Source organism: Peromyscus eremicus, chromosome 22 (genome assembly GCF_949786415.1).
Source record: "Peromyscus eremicus chromosome 22, PerEre_H2_v1, whole genome shotgun sequence".
Lineage (NCBI taxonomy): Eukaryota > Metazoa > Chordata > Mammalia > Rodentia > Cricetidae > Peromyscus > Peromyscus eremicus.
This window is the reverse complement of record NC_081437.1, coordinates 6655971-6672772: the sequence shown is the minus strand read 5'-3', so window position 1 is coordinate 6672772 and position 16802 is coordinate 6655971. Positions and strand designations below refer to the sequence as shown.

Below are 16802 nucleotides of genomic sequence, written 5' to 3'. Positions count from 1 at the left end.
TGAGCTATAGGCTAGCCTGGGCTACATGAGACACCCCCCCTCCTGCCCTTTTGAAAGTTATCTTTGGTTTTGGGAAACAGGCTGTCGAGAAGCAGAGAAGAAACTAGAAGCTAGAATGGGTTAGGACCCTGGCAGCCTTCCACGGGAGAACACACAGAGGGCTGGGCGAGGCTAAGGATGATGGGGAGGCAGACAAGCAGATGGGTTTTACAGGTCCAATTGGCAAGATTTTTTTTAAAAACATTTTTTAAAATTTATTATGCATACAGTATTCTGCCTGCATCCTTGCAGGCCAGAAGAGGGCACCAGATCTCATTGCAGATGGTTGTAAACTACCATGTGGTTGCTGGGAATTGAACTCAGGACCTCTGGAAGAACAGCCAGTGCTTTTAACCTCTGAGCCAGCTCTCCAGCCCCCTGGCAAGATTTGATAATAGACTGGACATGGAAAGTTAGGAACAAAGAATTGGGACAGCTTTACAGTGTTGATGACATTTATTGAGATGAAGACTAGAAAAAGATAAGCAAGGGTGGGAATCAATATTCTGGCCTGTTGCATAGTTTTGGCTTGCTGTCTTGTGTTTGAAACCAAATCTTGCCATGCGGCTCTGGCTGGCCTGGAACTTCCTATGTAGACCAAGCTAATCTTGAACCCCTAATCCTCCTGCCTCTACCTCCCAAGTGCTGGGATTACAGATGTGTACCCACCAAACGTCACTTTTTTCCTTGCTGTGCAATTATTGGTCATTCCAAGGGAGTGGGTAGAACCTGTCAGAGTGGATGGAGAGACGCATTGATTTAGAGATGTCAAGGAGTCAAGGTCATGGCTGAGTCGTCTAGGGTGACTGTTGCCGAGGAGTGGAAATAGATTCACTGAAGGAGCAGGGGGTAAGTGAACAGAATCACAGCGCAATCCCAAACCGTGGCTGGAGTCCCCAGCACTCCCCACTAGCACTCTGCACCCAGGCTCAGAGTGAGCTGTCCCCTGATTCGTCATCCTTAAACTGCAGGCATGAATAACGCACACCTGCCATCCACACCAAGCTCGTCCAGCAGCTTTGTGAGGCTGGTCCTCCCAGTCAGGCCCACAGCCCAGTCTCTGCCGGGCAGCTCCATGGCCTGAGTGCCTGCTACAAGCATCCAGCCTCCTGGACACTCTTCTTGATGGTCCAGTAGGTCATCTACACTTATTGCCTGTGAATTTGACGGGAGGGGCCGAGGCTGCCTCAGGCATCAGGGGCTTGCAAGGTGGTGATGGAGAGTCTGCAGAGGTTGGCTTCAAGTTCTGTCCCTTTTTAACCTGCTGGGACACCCAGCTCATAGCAGCCCTACCATGGAGAACTCAAATATTGGAGTTTTCTTTTATAGAGTGAATCATTATCTACCTTTCCTTCCTTCCCTTCCCTCCTCCTCTTCCTTTTTTTTATTTTAAAGTGTGTGTGTGTGTGTGTGTGTGTGTGTGTGTGTGTGTGTGTGTGTGTTTTGGATTTTTCAAGACAGGGTTTCTCTGTGTAACAGCCCTGGCTGTCCTGGAACTCGCTCTGTAGTCCAGGCTGGCCTCAAACTCACAGAGATCCACCTGTCTCTGCCTCCCGAGTGCTGGGATCAAAGGTGTGCACCACCACTGCCCGGCTTTGTTTTGTTTGTTTGTTTGTTTGTTTGGAAAGGTTCTCATGTGGCTCAGGTGAGCTTCAAACTCGAGCAGCAGAGATGACCTTGAACTGACTCCTCCGCTCGGCTTGTCATTTGGTTTGCAAGTGGAGGTTTTTGTAGCTTGCTTTTTCTTTAGTAAGCACCCAGGTAGACTGGGAAATTTCAACCATTTGTTCAAATGTACATTCATTTCAAGAATATTTCTGAAGCCGTGTACCATGCTTGATTCGATGGGAAGAGGAGAAGGCCAGAGACAGAGGTTCCTTCCAGGAACCCATCATCCCCCAAGGAGATAGATGCTAACCACCGGTTACATAGTGAGGGCGCACCTAACAGGAAGCGTGGGGCTGGTGGCGAGCATGTTGGCAGAGCTGGGCCTGAGGTCCCCCACATCGGCAATGATGTGGGCAGGGGCTGCTATATCGCCTTCAGGGTTGGCTAACATGCCACCTCAGCGTTCTGAGGAAGCAGAGAACCCTACGATCTAAACTCTCCAGGCCTCCAAAGTGCTGCTCCCCGGGGGTGAGTGCCAACGTGCTCTCTTTTTCCTCCTGCAGGAACTGTCCCCACAGCATTTCTGGCAGGGTCTGGGGTGAGCAGCCAATGAGGCTTTGGGAAGGCACTCCGAATTCGGAGCACTTGGCAGAGGGGAGAGAGATCTCGGCCATTTGGAAGGGAAAAGGGAGAAAGCACGTGGGCTGTGATTCAGGGTTTGCGATGATCTCCACTGTAACTTTCCAGAAAGCTGGGACACCCGATTCCAATAAAAGCTTCTCTGAGTATTTCTGGAGGCATCGTGGAGGTGCTGGGCTGTGTGGGTGGGTGTGGCTTTTCTTGGTTTGTGGAATTATATTTTTCTTACGGATAAAAACTTCCATCAGATTTGTGAGCCAGTGTCCATCTGTATGGTGTGTCCTGAGCTGGTGAAGGCAGAGGCCACGTAGGGTCTAGAGATGGAACTGAGAGGGGCCTCTCATGACTGAGGGACACAGCTAAGACCAAGGCAAGACTGGACTCTAAGGCGATGGGAGAAACGGGACCAGAAGTAGATGCTCTTATTCAGGACTGAACTTTTCCCACCATGCCCAGCAGAGGGGGCGGGGCAGTATTGTGTACCGCGATCTTATTTCGCCTGCTTTGTTTTCACTCCAGCAATTCTGACTTGGTCAGGCACATTTATACCCCAAAGCCCTTCATTAAGCAGGGTCAGGACAGGACCCATCTGACTCAAGAGCCGCAAAGCCTGCACACCAGCCAGGGGAGTCCCAGATGACCGAGCTGGCTGCGCAGCTGCACACCTGCCAGCTTCAGAGAGATGAAGCTGTGGCCAGACCGAAGGAGCAGGAACATGTTCGGCTCTACCAACTACAGGGGTGGGATTGGGGGAGGAAGATCTGGGGGGGGGGCATAGCTTGCTGCTTCCCAGAGGTCCAAGCTTTTCAGTTATCCATTCACTCATCCGTCCACTCAACGTGCGTTGGCCAATTGAGTACTTTGCGCCAAGCAACATGCTCCAAGATTGACGGACACTCCCTTTGCGCCTCATCATCTCTAGACAGAGAGGCCACTTCCGAGGAGTCCCTCAACACTCCATGCTGATCCAGTCTTGATCGCTTTTCTAGGTACAGTGGGGACCAGCACTGCTAAGACCATGCTGGTGCCCTGGAGAAAGAGAGGGCAAACCACACACAAATGTGAGAGGTCTCGTGCCAGCTTTGGACACACCCTCTTCCACCCGATGCAAGCTTGCATCAGAGCTGGCGAAGCCGGCACAGACGTGAGTAATTAGCACACGTCTGGGGGCTGTGAGAGGGGGCTTCATACCAGGTACCTCGAAGACCAAGTTCAATGGATAGAAAATGGGAAGGAAGGGAAGGAAGGGCCTTCTTCTAGGTGGAGGAAGCAGCGTGAGCATTGGTCCAGCGGCTTGCTGATGTGCCTGGAACAAGGGTGTGGTGTGTGGGTAGATGGAGGAGTTGGAGGAACAGCGAGGAGCGGTAGCCCGAAGTTAAGGCTGGTGAATGGATACTCTCACAGACACATGGTTTTTATATTGCTCAACAGCTGGGCAGGGTTGACCTTGAGGCTATGACCTTGAGCAGACTCCCCCACCCTTCCACCTCCCGCCAGGGGCAGACCCGAGGGTTCCCAGGCTTTAATGACTAAGTCAGGAACAGCAGATAGGATCCTGGGCAGTCAGGACCCCGAATTCTTATTCTGCCAGGACTGACCTGCACGACTGTCACTCAACCTCCCTGAGCTTCCTCTGTACCTACAGAAGGAGAATTGTTTTTTTCTGTCCAAAGGATTTGGGGAGGCTTCTGGGAAAACATAGATGAAGGCACGTGTGTAGACATGCCAGACGACATACAGCAGGAAGGGGAGTCAACTAAAGAGATGATGAGGATTTGGTTGTTCCCTTCAATCCTGGAACACAGGCCCTGACTGCTGGCGTGGTGGTCTGCAGTGAGGAGTTCCTGGAATCATTCTCCACCAAACCCTACCCAGTAGTCTTGATACCAGGTCCAGGGGAACAGGGTAGGACCCACCTGGGCCAGACTTTTCTCCGTTGCTTTTAGTGCTCACAACCTCCTGCCAAGAAACAGGAAGGTGGAAGGACAGGGCTGCTGACGGCTCTATGGAGGCCGGGGGTGGAAAAAGCACTGGGTTCAATCACTCAGCCCTTGGCCAGATCATGCGCAGAATGGCTAAGACGTTAGCTGGGTCCTGGAGATGTCGCTCAGTTGGCAGGGTGCTTGCCTAGCAATTGCAAAGCCTGGGATTTGATTCCTAGCCCCTCAGAAAATGGGTCATAGTGGTGCATGCAATCCCAACATTTGGGAGAAGAAAGAAAGAGGATCATGGATTCAGGGTCATTCTTAGCTACATATCAAGTTCAGGGTTAGCCTAGACTACATGAGACTCTGTCTCCAAAAACACATAAACAAACAAACAAACAAATAAATAAAATGTACCTAAGAGGGCTCAAAAAAAACCCTTATAAAGAGCACCATTATGGGCTTGAAGGTAGATGTAGAAGGATCAGATGTTCAAGGTCATCCTCAACTACATAGCAAGTTCAAGGCCAGCCTAAGCTACATGAGATCTTGCCTCAAATGCAAACCAAACCAAATCACCACAATAGTTATGTAACAGCACAGGACTACAGCATTCCCTAGAGACAGAGGTCATCTCAAAGTGGTGGATGCCACTGTATAGATATGGAAGAGACCCAGAGGGCCCTGCACAGGGTGGTGAGGTGGGGGGCGGGGGGAGCTTCAAGGGCAGCCCAGGAGTCACCAACAAGGCATGGCCAACTCTAGTAAGCCGCTGTGCCACTGTGGCCTGACAAGGCATGCACACAGGATGAACCCTTTTAACTTTTAAAGCAGGTCATGAGCAAGAACCATTTCTTTCTATTTTGGGTATGTGTCCTGGCTAGTTTTATGTCAACTTGGCACAAGCTAGAGTCATTGGAGAGGAGGGAGCCTCAATTGAGAAAATGCACCCATGAGATCAGGCTGCAGGCAAGCCTGAAGGGATTTCCTCAATTAGTGATTGATGTGGGAGGGCCCATTGTGGGTGGGCCACCCCAGGCTGGTAATCCTTGGTTCTGAAGGCATAAACTGGAGATGCCAGGACTGTGGATGACCACTAAGAACAGCAGCAGCAGTGGAGGGGGGCCAGCCAGAGCTTAGAAGACAAGCTATGTGTGCTGCAGAGGGCAGAGTTGGAGAAGTGACCCAAGCCCCTTGGAGAAGCTTAGAAGATGGAAGTGGATCCTAGACATTGGACATTGAGTCATGTACACAGTTTGAGTTTGGCTTTGCTTTGATGGAATTACGACTGTGCCCTGGTTCTTCTCTCTTGAAGTAAGAAGTATTTAACTTCTCTTCATTTTTCTAGGAGTCTACACTTGAAAGACATTAAATTTTAAATCACTTTGGATTTTAAAAGAGACTGAATATTTTAAAGCGACCTAATTTTTAATTGCTTAATTTTTAATGATTTATGTATTTTTATGTGCATTGATTTTGCCTGCATGTATGTCTATGCGAGGGTGCCAGATCCCCTAGAACTGGAGTTACAGAGAGTTAGGAGCTGCCATGTGGATGCTGGGAATTGAACCCAGGTCTTCTGGAAGAGCAGCCAGTGCTCTTAACTACTGAGCCATTGCTCCAGCCCCTAATTGTTTGAATTTTTAAAGGCTATGAGACTTTGTAAAATGTTTTATATTGTGATGTCTTTATTAATGTGTGATCTTGGGGATGAATAAGAAAGGAAAGGTTATGGCTTATTAGTGATGTGTTTGTGCATCAAGTTGACAAGGGGTTGGTTGTGCTAGCTAGTTTTATGTCAGCTTGACACAAGCCAGAGTCATTAGAGAGGAGGGAGCCTCAGTTGAGAAAATGTACCCATGAGATCAGGCTGCAGGCAAGTCTGTAAGGAACTTCCTCAATTAGTGATTAATATGGGAGGGCCCATGGTGGGTGGGGCCACCCTGGGCTGGTGGTCCTGGGTTCTATAAGAAAGCAGGCTGAGCAAGCCATGTGGGGCAAGCCAGTAAGCAGCACTCCTTCATGGCCTCTGCATCAGCTTCTGCCTCCAGGTTCCTGCCCTGTTTGAGTTCCTGTCTTGATTTCCTCTGATGATGAACTGTTATATGGAAGTTTAAACCAAATAAATCCTTTCCTACCAACTTGCTTTGATCATGGTGTTTTAGCACAGCAATAGTAATAGTGTGTGCATATATATATATGTATATATATGTATATATATGTATATATACATACATATATATGCCAGAGACCATCAACATACGTGTGTATAAAGATTTATTGATTTATTTATTGTGTATATGAGTGTTTGGCCTGCACTTGTATCTGCGTACCACTTGTGTGTAGAACCTGCAGAGTCTAGAAGAGGGCATTGGATCCTCTGGAACTGTAGTTATAGATGGTTGTAAGCTGTCATGTGAGTGCTGGGAAACAATTCCAGGTCTTTTGCAAGAGCAACAAGTGCTCTTAAATGGCTAAACCATCTCTCTAGGTCCAACCTCCCCCCTGCTCCCTTAAGACAGTCTTTGGCTGGCCTGGAACTTGCCGAGTAGGCTAGACTGACTGGCCAGGAAACCCCAGGGTTCCACTATTTCCACCTCTCGAGCTCTACGATTACAAGTGTGCATGAGGGCTGGAGAGATGACTCAGAGGTTAAGAGCACTGACTGCTCTTCCAGAGGTCCTGAGTTCAATTCCCAGCAACCACATGGTGGCTCACAACCATCTGTAATGAGATCTGGTGCCCTCTTCTGGCCTGCAGACATATGTGCAGGCAGAATACTGTATACATAATAAATAAATAAATCTTAAAAACAAAACAAAACAAGTGTGCATGAACCACCATGCCCAGCTTACTGCTTTTTAGTTCTATTGTTTTTATTTATTTATTTTTGTTTATTTGTTTGTTTGTTTTGATGTGATGTACATTTGGTTGGTGTGATGCTAGGCAAGTACGTGATCTACCACTGAGCTGCATCCCTAGATATTTTGTTTGTGGATTTTGAATAGGGTCTGACTACATAGCTCAGGCTGGCCTTGAACTCATTATGTAGGCCCACACTGGGATCAAACTCATGGCAATCCTCTTGCCTCTGCCTTCTGAGCGCTAGAACTGCAAGTGTGGACAACACACCGAGCTCAGGAGACATCGTTATCTTCACTTTATAGTAGTAGTTCCCGTTCCAGTAGTTCACAGCTTGGAAGGCACAGAACTGGACTGGCCCCCAGGCAGGCAGCTGCAGCTGGTGTAGCCAGTGTGTCCTCAGCCCACACTGGCGAGGCTAAGGGAACAGTCCTCACACATGAGACAGCATCAGAGGAGGAAGGGACTCAAGTGGTTCCTGGCATTCCCTTCTTTAAAGGTTGGAGAGACTGAGTCACCTGGTGGGGATGTCCGGCCCAAAGCCACACAGCCACTGACCCTAACTGTGCTCCTTCCCTGATCCCTACCTCCACAGTGTGGTCTGAGGCCCAGAAGTCTAGACACAGTGAGGAGGTTGTGAGGAACGCAGACCCCAAGGTCCCACCGTAGGCCCCCAATCGGACACTGCAGTGAGGAGACCCTGGGTGGTTCCTCTGTACTCTGCAATGTGAGAGACCTTGTCTTTCTAGTCTACAACACCTGTCCTCAAGATAAGGCATTATAGAACTTGAAACCGCAAGGCACTGGGTTTTCTACCAGTCACCTCAGCAGGGGTCCTCTGAGACCCAGGGGAAGCAAATGGAGCCACACCTTCTGGGACCTAGGTATTCATGTCACCAGTGACCTGATGATGAACCACTTTAGCTCTGTCCAAGCCCAGGAAGGTCTGTCTTGAGTGCAAAGCCTCCTTCACCACAGCCACTGGCCACTAGAGGAGGTCTAGTTGCTTCTAAGAACTAAAATTGGCAGTTGGCTATGGACAGCGGCACTTAGGGTGGGATTCCCTATGGCCAGAGCCCTGAGCAGCCAAGCACAGCATGGGTGAGGACTAAAGATTGTCTCTGCCCTGCACAAACACCTCCCCTACACTGTGTTTCAGCTCTCCTCAATCCTGTAAACAGTGGGATGCTTCAGGGCTTTCCACCCATCATTTTAGTTCCAGGGGGACCCCGTCTGCTACGGTAAAGATCTGAGGCTGGAACCTCTCAGTGTGGACTCTATGGGATCCAGACACATTTTGGTCCTGCTGGTTGCTGGCCCATGTACCCATTCCAGAACCTGGGGTCAGTGGCACTGGACAGAGGCAAGGGCAGGGCTGGAGCACTCAGAGAAGACCTGGGGTCGGGACCACCCCAAGAACAGACCAACGGCCTTTGGCTGTCTCTTAGCTTCTCCTAATATGAGCAGCCTGCAAGGTGAAGGTTGTCCCACTCTGGCTGGGAAGGTGGGGTCCTTGATTCCAAGCACACACCCAAGGCTGTGACCACCACCTTCAGATCAGGAAGTTTTACAAACAATCTCCTCCGCTTATTTTTTCGTGGATAGCTGAACACTCGCTCTTCTAGAAGCTTAGGAGAACTTTGGCCTAATTCAGTCCTTGACTTCCTTTTGAGCAGTGTTGGCAAGAACATTATCCCCCTGCTCCTGCACTTCCCTCTATCTCTGTCCCTTTCCCTCTGTGAGTACGTGTGCGTCTAAGTGGGAAATACATCTCCTTCAGCAATCCCCATGAAACTTTTCTAAAGCCTGAGTTCTCAATGCCCTTTCAGGCTTGCTATGAGACTGTAGGCAACTTCTGGGCCACTCCGGGCCTTGTGTAAGAGAAGGAATACATTTAATTGAGCCCCTTCTGGACTAGTCATGGAAGGGCTTTAGGGCCCCTCAAAGACTTCAAGGGGCCGATCATAATATTTTATGCCTGCAATCCTAGCCCTTGGGAAATGAGTTCTAATCCAGTCCAGGCCATATAGCAAGCAGCAGCCAGCCTGGGCTACACAGCAGGATTCTGTCTTAAGGGGTCGGGGGATGGGGGAATTCAGATAGTAGATGGTGTCTGAGGGATGGTCTAATGGTGAGCTTCTTGTCTTGATACCTAGTCAGCACAGCTCTGCTACAGTCTATTCTATAATGGGTTCTGGCTGGCTTTTGTTGACAAAATGTTCTTCTAAATGCTTAGAGAAAGTTCTAGAAGATCTTCATGGTACTTGCAGCTATAAAAACTTAAGGGCGCTTTTGCTCCATTTGGCGTAACTCTGAGCCACCCAAGACTGAGGCCCTTGGGCAGTGTCAGTGCTGAGTGGAAGGATGCTCCTCATCAGCTGCCTGAGACTTGGAAAGATGAGAGTCCAGATGTTCCTCTTCTCTTAGTCTGTAGCTGTCCCCATCTGTTTCTCCTTGTCTTTCTTCTCGCAACCAAGGCTCCCATAGGAAGCGGCAGTGGAGGCTGAGATGCCATCAGCCTAGTTCATCATGATCCTAGAGAAAACCTATATATGTGGCCCGCGTCCAGGGGGTAATTAGCGGATGGCTGTGCAACCCCTGTGAGACTTTGTAGAAGCAGACACTCACTTCAGGAGAGAGCCAACAATTCCTCCCTCCAAGATGGCTGGCCCGAAGCCGTGAAGACAGCAACACCCACTGACTCAGCAATTTCACTAGCAGTGCCCACTGACTCAGCAATTTTACGGCTGGAGACTCACCCTGAGGAGATGCTCTGCAGAAGGACCAGGCCGTACGCCTGAAGATGCTCTTTGTGGCATTGCTCGAAATAGCCCGGACAGGGAACCACCCAGCTAGCCTGCAGTAAGGAAGCATCAACCACAACGAAGAGTATGCACCCACTAAAAGCCACATGAGCAGGCCACGGAGAGCCACGGAGACACTGGACATTGATGATACAACAGAGGGAAACAGAGCAGCCCAGGTCAGCTAGGTCCTTTGTTTGCCCACTGCAGGGGACCGGCAGACAGGAGAAGAGCTGGGTTGGAGCAGTGTTACATTATTCTGAGGGACTTGTTCTCTGAATCGCTTAAACAATCACTGTTTACTGTGGCCTGGGTCAGCTCTGAGGTGGGGGGTGGGGTGGGGTGGGGGAGGGGCAGAGAATAGGAATGCATTTCCTGTTCATCTCCAGCTTCAAACCCAACGTCTGTTTCCCCCAATATCCTTCAATTCTGTCACAGCGTCTCGTTCCAACAAAAAACCCAGTTAATGAAAGAGGGAACTGAGAGAAGGCACCCCCCTCCTTCTGGGACATGGATCCAGGTGTCAAAACCACCTCCAGCTACTTCACATACACTACACGTCAGAAGAGCCAAATGAATTATGGCAGTGACATCTTGGTCTTTTTTTTGTTTGTTTGTTTGTTTGTTTTTTTTTTGTTTTTTGGTTTTTTGAGACAAGGTTTCTCTGTGTAGCTTTGCGCCTTTCCTGGGACTCACTTGGTAGCCCAGGCTGGCCTCGAACTCACAGAGATCCGCCTGGCTCTGCCTCCCGAGTGCTGGGATTAAAGGCGTGCGCCACCACCGCCCGGTGACATCTTGGTCTTATAGCGTCTTAGCCTCCTCTGCAGCAAAAACAGTTTTTAAAAAACCCACGTTTTTGTTTTTTTTAAAGGGGAGGGGGGTGAGTGGAGTTAGGACTTGTTACTAATCTTGTGGCCGAATAATTAAGTGCGCCTAATTCTGAAAGCAGCGAGCTAAATTATGCAGTGCCAAACTCAACAACTCTCGTACCTACACCATCTCATCTCCACTGGCATGATTTTTAGCTTTGCAGCTCAGAAACTCTGCCAGAAAACCTAATAAAAGGAAGCAAAAATATTTCTGTTTCGACCAAGCTGCCATTTGAGAAAGACTTTTAAATATGTTCTTCTGTATGTGTAAATCTGACAGCAGATGCATAATGAAAGCCCCAAGGGAGAGCTTCCTTTTAATCTGCTCAAAGAAAACCAATAAAGCATCCTTTAAGATGTGAGATGATGGATTAATACTCTTTGGACCGTTCTGAATTTCTCCAAGCCAGAGTGTTGCTGCTAAGAACATGGTTGGGAACTAGAGGAGTTAGAGCCACGGTCCTCTTCCTTGGTTCACCTGATGCCAGATGACACAGATCATGATGTACCAAAGGCCACACTTGCATCTGTCTCGAGTGCTGTTGCTTTGAGTGTTTGTTAAATGGAAGAAAGCAGACGCAAACATGTTCTCATTAAAATAAACTTAATCCCACCCTCCCCTAGGGAATATGTCACAGAGAGTAAAGGGGAGAAGTAGTAATTACCCAGGGTTTCAGATCTGTGTGAGCAACGAGGATGAATAATTTAGGGTACAAAGTGGACTTTTTAAATGTCTTGCTCGAGCTACTCAGACTTTTTATACATCCTCAACTACTGCTGAATAATTGCAGGCACATTTCCCGTGGGGTCTGTGCTGTGTGAAGACGTGTGTGTTTACACAGTTGCAAAGTGCCCAGCTCAGGATACGGGGCCCTGTTCAGGTCAAATGTTAGGACAAATATTTCCTCTCACTGTGACGTTCCATCTGACCTTGAACACACATGGCCAGATGAACCTCCCTTTCTGCTGCTACTACTGAAGACCAATTCCCGTCCTTTCTGTTACCTCCCCTGAATACATGCTCTCGAGAGTGAGGGTTCTTAGACCACACTTCTCCAGAATGTCCCCTGCTTGCTAGGGCCTCTTTCTGATTTTCTGTAGTTTGTATTGGCCCTTGCCTGCCTAAGGCCTACAGCTGCTTCTAACTCATCTGCCTGGAACATCTGTGCGACCCTTCAAGTTTTTTTCCTGTATTTAATCAGTTGCTGGCCTGACTGGCACACTAGTCCTTCTTTGCCTTAGTATCAGATTTATGCATGCATACAGGCAGACAGACAGACAGACAGACACACACACACACACACACAGAGATACACATTATTAATATTTCAGTCTCACATAAGGATAGTCCCACTGCTCTATGTATGAAATTACTATAATATACATCACACAAATTCAGCTCTGGATTGAGGTGAATCCCTCATAACTGTGTGACCTTGTATAAATCTCCTAACACTATACCACACAGACTCCTTTTTGTTCTGGTCGTCTTTAGTGAGATGGATCAGACATGCTGCATCTCAGCTGCCCCTGTTGAGATATGCTCAAACCCCTGGCATGTAGAGCAAAAGTTAACCTTTCAAAACAGAGCACGGGGCCTTGCACACAAAACACTTCACAGTTACAAAATGAATGAAGGGATGTCTACACCAAAACTATACGGATCGTTCAGCTGAGCCAGATAAACAACAAAGGAAATGCTCCGTCTCATTAGGTGGGATACAGAGTTGGACCCCTGAATTCCACACTGTCCCATGAACCACACACCCTGTGAGGATTGTTGACCAAGTAAAACCCAGAACATGATAGTTTTCCTCTTCCCTGGATGAGGTGGCGGACTGGAGATCCTCCACTCTGCATTTATGGCTGAGCTTCGGTTCCCTGTGTGATTGCATCCGTAACTGCATCAGTAATAATAACAAACGGACATTTGAAGGGGAGGGCATAGACAAGCAGAACATAAGCCGACATGTAGATCTTCACGGAAATCTCAACAAACACATTTTTCACTGAGAAGGCTGAAAGGATAATCGTGCTGGTTGGGCACTCAGCAGAACTTACTTGGCTGACATAAAAGGACCAATTTAAACCACTGTCCCCAAGTGTCGCGGCTGGCAGGCAGGCAGGCAGCTGGCAGAGACCACTCATACGGCAGTTTTGGTATCCCCGCAGAGGGTCAGTTCCACCCCGAGCCATTCACAGGCTGGTACTAATGTTGCCCTGCAGATTTTGGAAGCAGCTTGCTAGGCCATTCATAACCCACCCACAGTCTTTGGTGTAGCTCATCCGCACTGCCTGCCTAAATCTAAAAGAGAGAGCATAGTTCCTTTCCATTTGACTAAAGAGCAGCCAATCCTGACAGTAGGTAAAAGGTTGAGGTAGGGAACAATTTCCAAACAAGCTGACTTGGTTTTGTGCATGAAGTTGAGGGGGAAGCCCCCGAAAGAAGGACAGTGATGCTCAGGAGAGACACACAGTGAGCACAGGTCACAGGGACAGGCTCTTCAGATGGATTCCCAGCGTGGAGGGGAAGAGGACACTGGGCAACAACTTCTGCTTATCTTGCAGCTCCCTTAGGAAGCTAGAGCATATCACTGGGAGAAAGGTACTGTGACAAAATACATTCACAGGTGTACCTTCAGGTAGAAGAAGCAACAGGGAGTGTTTACAAGACAAGTACATGTCAACAATGAATTATAAACACATGATGTCATCCTCCAAGATTAAGCATCCTTAGTACTTTTAAAGCACTTTAAAAAAAACCTCTAGTTGCTATAGCAACTCGATGCAGCTCTTAAAAGGGGATTTTGAGGGGGTCATTTTATATCTGCAATCACCATAACAACATGATATATATTTTTAAAGGGTTTTTTAAAAATATCTAATTTGTGTAGACTTTGGACTTGGTCCATATTTGTCTTTTCTATTTAAAATAATCAGATCAAGCATGACACGGGAGAAAAATGATTGGAGGCAAGGAAGTACTTTCACAGACTGGAGAGAGAGAGAGAGAGAGAGAGAGAGAGAGATCTCCCTCTGGGCATATCTTGAACAAACCTGCTACCTCTCTCCGCCTAGGCAGCGTAGGTAGGTGGTCCATGCCCCATAGTCTGAACTGTCACAAAGAAAAGGTGTTCATATGAAGTTTCTCACTTCTCCACCCTGAAAGTACAGCCCCTTCCTCCCAGATTTCACCAGCGGAAAAGGATGTCTTGGGGTGATTAGTGTGACCAGCAAGTGCTTCTCCTACCCTGAGACTCAAAAAGGAGTGGGCTAGACACAACCAAGTCTTGTCAAAGTATGTTTCTTCTGCACTCTGCAGAGCTAAATAAATGGGGGAGGGTGGCTGTTTTACATGATGCCAAACGCCTGGGAAAAGGAGTGGGTGGAAGGGGCTGGACACAGTGGTGGCTGGAGACCGTCTCTCCAGAAGGAGCGCCAGGGGACTGAATCTAGCTGGGGAGGGGAGCTGGAGTCTCAAGACTGCACATTTTCCCCAAGGTTAAGAAAACCTGAGCTGTTTATACCAAAAGTATAATGTAAAGGCGACTATCGCCTGACTATCATTGGTTGGTCAAGAGGTCAAGAACTTGGAGAAGATGGAAGGGGAACAACCAAGGCGAATGGTGTAAAACAGTTGAGCGGAAGAGGTGGATTGCAAATAACGGACTTTACTTTGAGGGGGTGGGGCAGTGTCGACAGGAGAAGAGAATGCGGGGAGGAAATTCAAACGCTGGGAACGGACGGAGAAAAGGCTTTTATATTCACCTGCTGAGGATACCGAGGCCTGGGTGGGGTGGGAAATAGCAGCCCTCAACACATGTTCTCTCACCAACCCTCTTACAGAGGACAAAACCGAGGAGCAGAGCCTGGATATGGAGCGCTCAAAGTGCTTGGCGCCTCGCTGACACACAAGTCAAATGTGATGACAGCCGATAAGAGCTAGAGATGGTCCATTCGGGCCACCTCTCGCTCCGAAGGCAGGAAAGAAAAGTAAGAGGACCAGAGGACGGAGAACGAGACAGAAGTAGGCAAAGGGTGTCAGGAAGAGGGCCCAGCCTGGGATCGGTGGAAAGGGCAGCGAGTGACAGGCGCGCAGAGGAAAGACGCGCGGGGCGCGCCGCTCACCTATGGTCGACACCACGGTGCCCACGAAGTAGAAGGCTCCGGGGAAGTCCCAGCGCGGTCGCAGGGCGTCGGCGCGGACCCCGGCGGCCAGCGCGGCCTCGTAGTGCCGGAGGAAGGCGCGCAGCTCCGGCTCCGCCACGCCGTGCGCCGCGCTGAAGTTGCGCAGCGTGGCGCCCCAGCGCGCCCGCGCCTCCGCCTCGCCCGGGCTCTCGAGCGCGGAGAAGACGGTGGCTCCCGCCACCAGGTAGAGGCCGATGAGCGCGGCCAGCAGCACGAAGCGCCCGGTGTCCTCGTTGAGGTGCGAGCGGCGGCAGCAGCAGCAGCAGCAGGAGGGACGCGGCAGGCGGCGGCGGCAGCGGCGGGGCGGGGGCCGGGGGCTGCGGGAGGACATGGTCCGCAGCTCAGCCCCGGGGCTGGGGCGGCGCTCGGAGCCGGGGCCGTGACATCCCCACCGCAGGAGCAGGAGCGTGAGGATGGTGGCCAGAGGTCTGGGGCCGCCGCGGAGCCCCTCTGCAGCCTCCCCGGAACCGGGACGGCAGGGAGCCTCGGCCTCCTGCCCGGGTTTCAGGCCACACACCGTGGGTCGTGCGGCCCAGCGGGCACCCGGGCTGGAGCGCTTCTCTCGGCTCCCCGACGCCTTACTGCCTCCCGCGGCTCGTCACTTGCTGCCCTCGGGCTCCGGGCTCCCAAGCTAGGCCAGCGCCGCCCGGTGGCCGGAGTCCACCGGGCCCCGGGCCGCATACTCCTCTCCGGACAGGCCGTGGGGTTGCGGACCGGTTGAGGCGTGGAGTCCGGACGCCTAGGATCGGAACACGGTGGCAGGGCACAGAGAGAATCCTCTGGGGCGTCCCATGAGGCTGCCGGGGCTCGGTGGCGCCTAGGCGCAGGCTGGGCTGGCGGTCCTGCTCCACCGCTGATACTGAGCTGGCGGTGTCGGCTTCGGAGCCTCAGAGCCGAGCCGAGTCCTCCGGGGAAGCGGTTCTTTCCCTTCCCTGCTACCGCCGGAGAGCTACCCAGCGCGGAAAGGCGGAGTCACCGGAGCACGGGGCGGGGTGTTGGGGAGGGGTGAGTAAGGAAGGGAGGAAGGGGTGGAGAGTTGGGCTGCTGCGACGCCTCCGGGTCGTTCTGGCGGCACCAGCGCGTCCCATCGGAGCAGGTGTCCCACTGCGGTGCTTGGCTGCCAGCGCGCTAGACAACCGCGTCCTTCCTTCCCTGCGCTTGGGCTCCGGAGTCTCTTCCTTTCTCAAGCCACTGGGAAACTTTGCTCAACTTGGTGCTTTGAGGTCTCAGGGGCTGGGGGCCATCGGGAGCCAAACCCGACTTCCGATTCTCGGGCTCCAGCCTGAAGTTTAAGTTCCCTTTGCTCACTCTGTTGTTCCTGGATCCAACCGCAGCGCCAGGACTCCGGCGGAGTCCTCTCGGGGAAGAGACACGGCTTGGGAACCAAGGACAGGCTCCGGGCGCGGCGGGAACCAGGGCGTCTGCTCCCCCTCCCGACCGAGCGGCCGGCCGGCGTCAGCACCGCGGACAGCGCATCGGTGCGGCAGACCGGGGTGGGAGGCTCTAGACTGCCGGGACCCGCCACCCGGAGCGAGGTTGCTCACCCAGCACCGCGGTGCTCCCCAGACCCTTCTTGCTTCCCCCTTCTACCTCCAGATTGTCCCCTACTCCACCCTGACGCAGGTGCGGTGGCCAAAACAGCGTGTCGCCAGGGTGCGGACGCTGCGGAACAGAGTCAGGAGGAGGAGTCACGCGCAGGTGGGGGACTTGGGGCCACCAGAGCTGGAGGATCATAGGCCCGGCACTGCTGGGGCTTCTCTGCTACCCCAGCTCACCCGCCTGAGGGACGAGAGACTGGATACACCCTGGGTGAGGTGGAGGGTGAGGAGGGTAGAAGCTCGCTAGGAGAAACAGTGTGCTTTGGAACG

The 16802-nt window shown here is 51.1% G+C and overlaps 1 protein-coding gene across 1 annotated transcript in view; it reads right to left on the bottom strand.

Moving 5' to 3' along the window:
* The window catches only part of Kcnk12 (potassium two pore domain channel subfamily K member 12), a 50712-nt gene extending 35447 nt beyond the window's left edge, over positions 1–15265 (bottom strand). The window contains exon 1 of the mRNA XM_059248462.1: positions 14875–15265. Coding sequence (XP_059104445.1) covers positions 14875–15265 — 391 coding nt within the window. The remainder of the gene's footprint in view (positions 1–14874) is intronic.
* Positions 15266–16802: the final 1537 nt, after the last annotated feature.